The sequence below is a fragment of the Papilio polytes genome, unplaced genomic scaffold (genome assembly GCF_000836215.1).
Source record: "Papilio polytes unplaced genomic scaffold, Ppol_1.0 DF823912.1, whole genome shotgun sequence".
Lineage (NCBI taxonomy): Eukaryota > Metazoa > Arthropoda > Insecta > Lepidoptera > Papilionidae > Papilio > Papilio polytes.
In genome coordinates this window covers 205,219-213,643 of record NW_013525292.1, presented here as the reverse complement: position 1 = coordinate 213,643, position 8,425 = coordinate 205,219, and the positions used below count along the sequence as shown (strand labels likewise).

Sequence of the window (8,425 nt, the reverse complement as noted above, 5' to 3'; positions counted from 1 at the left end):
CAGATAAAGGAGTCGTAAAAAAATTATTAACGCTGTTCAAAATGCAATATAATTATTATCTGTAATTCAGTAACTAAGCATAGCTGGCGAGGACCTAGTCCTTTGACAACTAAAGTGGTAACCATTCCTGTATCTTAAATAATAAAACCACATAACTCTTTTCAATCGCTGCCTTAATTTTAAGAGTCAATAGCCTAATGGTTTGGGGTAGAGACTACCGATTTCGCGGTCGAGGGTTCGAATCCCGACATTCGACTATTGTCGCGAACCATACTAGCACAAGCCTAGAGCTTAGTTGGAATGGTTGAAGGAAATAGTAGTAAATTAACAAAAATCTACTAATATTTTACATTAAAAAAAATTTATTATTGCGATATATTGGTTATTATTGCTTCACAGTTCTCTGAAGAAGTCCGAATTATATTGTATAGAATTACAACTTGCCCTATGTTTAGTGTGTTATGTACTGAGAAATGGTTTATCATAAACATTACGTCATTTTGTTAAATTCCATTGAAAATAATTAGCTCTCCACCGTGTTAGGAGATACGGTATGTGTGTTTGTTTGCGCTGCCAAATACGTCCATGTACCATTAACTATATTTACGAGGTGCTAACCGACAGACGGACGCTCTTATTTTTTTATGATTGCTCATTACAGATGTAAAGAGAGTCGTAAATTTCATATCGATAACACCATGATTTTGTTATTTGCTCGGACATATTTTTAAAGTATTCAAGACTTAACAAAGAAACTACGTTAATAAGAAATCTGAAAAAGAGATTTTGTAAAATAGTAAATAAGTCATACAAAATAGAAACTAACCAGTAATCTGTAATTATTAAAAATCATCTTAATATTTCACAATCGATAAGCAAGAACTACATATTGTCCTGTTAAGTTTGATAAAAATAAACAAATCGATAAGACTTTGTTATTGCGTGTTGAATGTAATGTCATAAACACGTGTTTGCAATTTCTCTTTAAGTGATACGAGTCCTTTGTTAATAATCTTACTAGTATTATAAATGCGAAAGTTTAGATGGATGGATGTTTGTTACAGTCGGTAGCGTAAACCGTTGAACGGATCTCAATGTTGCTGAATGAAATTTGGCATTAGACGTAGAGAATAGTCTGGTAAAACACACAGGCTACTGACTTTTGTTGTCGATTTTTATTAATTTCCTACGGACGGTGTCGTGGGTGAATGCTAGTAATACATAAAAATATTTGTGAAATAAAGGAAAATTTTGTTGTCTCAGGAATTGTCCTGCACCAAGCGTGGCTACATTGTTTCCAATACTATTACCGCCGATGAATCTTCGCAACTGTATTTTTAAATCTGTTTACATAATTATTGTTTTATACTTAAATATAATGAGCAAAAATTTGAAATGTCCACTACAATATATCAAATACATTTTTATATAATAAAGTGGCAAAGGAGCTGCCACACAATTTCGCCGAAATAGTAGGGCGCAAAGAAAAAGTATATTATTCCTTTCTATGCGACCCTCGCACGTCAAATTCAAGTCACCTTCCCACTCTTTCTTAATACAAATAAAAAAAAGTATAGCTATAAGTCAATTTTAGAAGTGCATTCCTGGATAAAGAGCTCTTCGAGCGAAAACATGCTCTAATCATTGCATATTAGTATGTATATTCAATGTCTGTGACCACAGAAAGTTCTGGAAGCATACACCCGGAGAGTTAGACGTACACAGAACAGAATATAAACAGTACACCAACACGTGATGGTATTGTTCTACTCTTTGTTTAAATGATACGCAACACTTGTTGATCATCTGCGATCTTTACGTAACGCAGTTATTTTGATTAATTTATAAATAAACAATTATTTGTGTCAAGGATGTCCCGTGACTCAGTATAGCATCGGCGGTAGACAAAATATTGTCAACTACATGTGTTTGAAACAACCATTATTATAGTTATAGACAACCTTAAAAATTTACACGCCGTTTGTTAAAGTGATTGGCTTTTCTTTACTAAGAAAAAAACGAATTTGTAATCATCACTAGTTACGACAAGCTACACGCATTCATGAAGTTTTTGGCTCAAATTTTGATGCGATAACTCCACTTTCCTTCAAGACTGAAATAGCTGAAAATCTGGAAATTAGCCAGTTCATCCATAAAAAGGCAGACGAAATTCCATCTATCAATATCACCTATTCACGGAACATTATTAACTTAAACATATAAAAAAACACACATTAAAAAAAAATCAAAAAGTAACTTAACAACCCTTTTTATTACAAAAACCAGAAGCAAGTACTCCCGATTTCGCTAACGTGAAATTTAAAGAAAAATAGCCTATGTTACTCACAGATAATTTACCTTTCTAACGGAGAAAGCATTTTAAAATCGGCCTAGTAGTTTTTGAGTTATTTCAATACATACAAAAATACAAAACTTTCCTTTTTATAATATTAGTAAAGACTACTCTTAGCTTCGAATTTGTAACTAGTGTAAAAAGTGGCTCATATGTAGTGACGTATTAGAATCGATCTCGCGGTTAATATTTCGTCTGAGGTGCAATGGAGCTATGGAGTGTTATTGCTCGATAAGCGATGTCGGATTAGATACCGCTCGGGGCCGCGCTACGCCGCCGCCGCCTTGCGTCTCTCAGACCTTATCACAACGCATTCACTCTCGATAATAATCAACGATATTACGTAGCACTTTCGTAGCACGTTGTCGTAGAGACCTCTAGTCCTACTACGGCTACGTAATTACGTTTGAAAGTTTTGTTAATTTTTGTGTTGAAGATTAATAAAGAAGTAAGAATGTTTTTCCCTATTTTCCGTAATAACAGATAATAAATTAAATACTAAACCATAGATCATAATAAATGAAATAGTTACAGTTAATTGTCGTAGATAGTAGTGCAAGGCTGGGTGACGTCATCCTCCCTCCGCCCCTCCCGCGGTCAGTCCCTTCCATAATCTTTTATGTGGCGGTGATAGACATGGCGGACTGTAAAACTTATGACGTCGTTAGGACCACGCCTCTGTACACGCAAAGGTCACGAGAATAAGGGTGGGTTGCTCGAAATCTCTTCAATGATATCATCTGATATGAAATCTTACTTCTTATCTTACTAATATTATAAATGCGAAAGTTTACACGGAAGGATGGATGTTTGTAAGAGTTTGTAGCCTAAACTGCTAAACGGATCTCGATGAAATTTGGCATAGATGTAGAGGTTAGTCAGGAAGAACATATAGGTTACTAACTTTTAATTTTTTTATTCCACGCGGAAGGAGTCGCGGGCGAAAGCTAGTAGGTAATAAATAAGAATGTCTATTTGTATACATATATCCTTTATTAGTTTAAATGAACGTCTGGGAATATCTTGAATGAAAGATTCCCAGAAGCTTTGCAGTTAGACGTTCATTAAGCTTACATTGGTCCACGAAATACCAGCTCGAAGTCGCCTGATCCGGTGCTATCCGGCTTGCACCGGTTACATCCGGACATGGTGAAGGCTGAAGCCATGATTAGCCGCTGGATCGGCCACAATTAAAGTTGATTGGTGTTGATGTACATTGAGATTAACATCAAAGAATCCAGCGAAGATAATTGTTAGGCGTTTGTTTTGTGGCGAGGCCTTTGAACTTATTTATGTCTACAGAACTGCTGTCTATTGTTATCAATTATATTACATAGTAGCTTTTGCCCGCAATTTTGTCCGCGTAAAATTTTAAAGTTCAAATCTTACGTTCGCCTTTTTTTTAACCTTTTACCAGAAGTATTAACTTAGTAGTAATCTACGTAATAACAGAAATCTACCGATGTAAGATCCAAATTTCTAAGCCCGGTAGCTTGTAAGCTTATTTTTCGGTTACCCTTATTGTTTGTGTTCGCGATATATTCTAAACTATTAGTGCAATTTAAATACCGTAAAGGACAATTTTATTCTACATTAAATTCTGCTGATAATGAACTTCAATTGTTTAATTTCTAAAGCACCGAATATTTAATAAAATGCTTATAAATCTAGACTTATTATTTACTTATCGTTTTTTCGCTTGACCAGTCGCTTGTTTTTATTTATTGATATTTTAATACTTGTTACTTTTTATACGATTGTTGCATTCATTGTGTGCCAATCATTTCAACAAAATGTTGATATATTTTTTGCTCTTGCAATTTAAAACTTATTGTGTTATATCCGGTTCTGAACAGTATTACAAGGACGCATTACAAATGATAAATGGAAAGACTACATATTGATATGCTATACTACTTTTGGATTAAATTTGGATGATTCACAACTGTCACCCCGCTCTGTCCCCACGTGAGGACAGATGAGAATAAAAAGATTCATTTGTACCTTCTTTTGCGACGTGGGGACGGTTGGAACTTAACATATTTTATTTCATAACGGTTCCATCTTTCACCCAATCGGTGATAGTGGGACTAAAAAATAAAACGTTTTACTCTCACATGGGGACAAAGCGGGGTGACGGTTGTTAAATTCCATAAATCATACTAACATTATAAATGTGAAAGTTGACCGGAATGGATGGATGTTTGTTAGAGTTTGTAGCCTAAACGGCTGAACGGATTTCGATGAAATCTGGAACACGTAGGCTCACTTTTGTTTATTTTAAAATCACGCTGACGGAGTTTTGGGCGAAGGCTAGTTTCATATAAAATATAGGCGTTTATATAGACGATTTATGTCTCAGACACTGTATGAATGCTATGATTACCGTAGTAAATATGATCGCGGCATCGAGTTGCCTCTAGATGTAGAGATGGTCGCAAACAATAGAGGCAACCGGAGTCGCCCCCTGCCGGCCAGCGTCAGAAATAACTCGTCACGACGTAGACATAACATCTCGCTGTTCCAGCTTTGTTTTCAAACAGACCGACTGGCGGACTTTGCTTGCCGTTTGATATTCCTTTCAACTTACTTCATTCACATACAATTATATGCACCGCGATATCTTCATCAGTCTTGCCAAAATAACTTCGCAATCAGTGTAAAAAACACTTTAAAACAAGACACTAAATAATCGAAGGTTTAGAAATATTTCTTAGTATGTATGTACATGTAGTTTACATTTTCTGTGATACTTCACGGAAGACCAGGAATTCAGTTAGAACCCTCGACAACTAAACACCTTCAGTGAAAATATTCGCAATTACTAATCAAATTAAATCGAAACCACTAGAAGAGTTAGATGCCCACATATCTAGACGTCCTAAGTGGTCTGTAAGCACTAAGATCAAATCAGGTTCAACAAGTGTAAATTAGTTATCAATATGTACCGCGCACGTCCTCGACTTTATTACCTTCGCAATTGATCGTCGAATCAAACTAATGGAATACCGGTTATTTCCGGTACGGTTGGATACGTACCGGTTTATCGGTTTTAGGTACGACGTAGTCTGGTTTCAGTTTAACACTGAAATTGGTTATAACACGATGTTTGTCTACCTTGTTCGGTCTAGTTTAACTAAACGAAATTGAATTAGTTTGTCTAGATGTGTCAATTTCTCTGTCTATTCTTGACTCCTTTGTTTACTGAGTAATTATTGTTTCTAAATATATATTTTATCATTAACATTTTCGAATATTACTCACATATTTTAAGAGCTTTTGATATTTACAAATGTCAATCTCATATTCCTCGAGTAAGGTAATTTCACTTTGATATCAAGTAACGTTTGGTAGATTGTTATTAAATAAAAGATTCTTAATCCTTTCCTTTTTGGCTCATTAATCCAAAGCGACGGCTACATTGACCGTGACGTGACAAATAGAATAAAAGCGGGATGGATGAAATGGCGACAGGTCACAGGAGTAATATGCGACCCTCAAATTCCACTTAAATTAAAGGGGAAAATTTACAAGGCCGTCGTAAGACCTGTCATGATGTATGGATCTGAATGTTGGGCAGTAAAAGGGACGGATGAAAGAAGACTACATGTGACAGAAATGCGAATGTTAAGATGGATGTGTGGGGTAACACGAATGGATAAGATACGAAATGAGTATATTAGAGGAAGTTTGAGAGTAGCCCCCATAGTAGAGAAGGTTAGGAGTAAAAGGTTAGCATGGTATGGGCATGTTATGAGGAGGGATGAATCGCATGTTACAAGGAGAACGTTAGTTATGAGTGTGGAAGGGTACATCGGTAGAGGTAGACCTAGAAAGAGATGGATGGATTGTGTAAAAGGTGACATGATCAAAAAGGGAGTGATGACTGAGATGACGTATGATAGAGTTATGTGGAGGACAAAAACCTGTTGCTCCGACCCTACGGGAGTAGGATAAGGAGATGATGATGATGATGATGATGATTCTTAATCCTTTCCGAGTAAATTCCTGTTACTTTTTAAAAAGTGTATTACTATAGGATCACAAGTAGAATTAAACTTTAGGCATTATTGTATGTCTCATTGGAATTCTTAAGTTACTTGTAACTTTTATCAAATTAGATTTTGCATTTGATTTTTTTAAATTCATACCATCAATTAGGTAGTACCGGAAGCATTCATTACGAGACAAGTGTGTCAATTGACTGATGATGAGCAGCAAATTACATTAGTCAGCTGCAGGAAGCCGAGGTTTTCCGGGTCAGCCGCCTCCGCAACTTTACATCGAACTGAGGGTCTATCACGAGTTTCGTGACAGTTGCGAGAAAGTATGGGTGTACTTTCGGCACTGCACAAATCAAATACAAATGGTAATAATGTTACGAAAACAATCTCACTAAAATTCGTGATAGGCCATCTGTTTCTAATTTTTCTTTTGTATAACAATCGTCGTGTATGCATGATATAGTAGGTACTATATTAATATGTGCTAAAAATCGAATTTTCTTTCAAACTTTCCATTAAATGATCACAGAAAGTGTAATAAAGAAAATTATTGTCAAATTTCATTTATGTTAAGATTTGCATTTAGTGTAGAACTTGCATCTTAGAGAGTATGTAATAATTAAAAATGAACGATATGATTATCGCATCGCTGTGGCGGACACGCGCGCGTCGTCTCTTGGCAAAGCATTGATCTATTTGTGTTGTTGTTGGCAGAGATCAAGGAGCGGCTGCAGAGGGCGCCGTTCGAGACCGCGCTGCATCACGCCGGTTTGTATACATCGTTATGTAATATACATATATATAAACATGATTTAATTCACACTGAAAATGCGTTTCAGAGAGCTTATCACGAATACTTACCAGAAAGTGTTAAGAATGTTTATGGATGGCTACAAAGAGGAAGACCGAAGAAAGTATGGATGGATTGTGTGAAAAATATGCTTAAGAAAGGAGTGGTTTCAGAAATGACTGCTGATAGAGATGTATGGAAGAGCAGCACATACTTTGCTGACACTCCGTAAGGGATAAGTGCAAGTGGATGAGAGCTTATCACGAATATTAGATTTGTGTAGCCTCCGGCGTATAGTACATGAATAAATCTCGTGTAAATTCTCTTGATGACGTATTTAATGCGTTCTTGCAATGTCACATATTTTTGATAGAAACTCTGAAAAACCCAATAAGTGATACAATGTCGTATTACGCATATGTATATAAAATAAGTAATTCCTGATTTGTATGAAACACTTTATATTTTAAAAACATAGTACGTAGTTGACCTTGTTTCCTTTAATACATATTATAATTTGTACACGCAATACTTTGTACAGTGTAAAATTATATTAAGAAATTGTAAATGTGTTTTTTAGAGAGAAACATGTTTGCTTATTGTTTCGGAACAGTGGTTAAGAAAACGATATCTCGCATGACATATGGAAAAGTAGTGGAAATTACATTTTTCACAGCATTAACTGTTAAATTTGATTAACATGCAATAAATATAAACTACATAGTACTATTCTAAAGAAATAATGCTTCAGAAATAAAGCTGCCATACACGTTTTACACAAGCACAAATACTTGAAACAATCAGTACCAAACTTCAAGCAGTCCGTCTATGGCAGGCGTAATTCTTTACAATGACGTACTTATAATATCATTGTTATTGAATATATCAACATGAAAGGTTTCTCTCAGCCTGCACTCTCTCATATAAGACGTAAAGCTCTTACAAAACCTTTGTTGTTCGCAATCGTAAAGATCTTAAGACATTTAATTGTTTTTACATCTCCCTGCGTCATGTACACTTGGGCATGTTTTACAACCACAAACAAAAGAATTTTAAGCTTTTACTCATATATTAATAACAGTTTAATAAACTAAAATTCCGAATAAACAACGGCTCAAAACGTAGTAAACAGAGAACAATTTTGTTCTCCCGCTTCGGGAATAAATAATTGTTTATTTACTCAATTGTTTAGTTAAAAAAATCTAAATATCAATGCACGAGTAATGTATATTTAGTTATAAATAGATAAACAATGAATGGATTATAATTGTACCGCGG

The 8,425-nt window shown here is 35.2% G+C and overlaps 1 protein-coding gene across 1 annotated transcript in view; it reads left to right on the top strand.

Annotated features, from left to right (window-relative positions):
- LOC106102626 (synaptic vesicle glycoprotein 2B-like) overlaps window positions 1-8,425 on the top strand; it is a 21,255-nt gene that overhangs the window by 2,111 nt on the left and 10,719 nt on the right. The window contains exon 2 of the mRNA XM_013282166.1: window positions 7,072-7,125. Coding sequence (XP_013137620.1) covers window positions 7,072-7,125 — 54 coding nt within the window. The remainder of the gene's footprint in view (window positions 1-7,071; window positions 7,126-8,425) is intronic.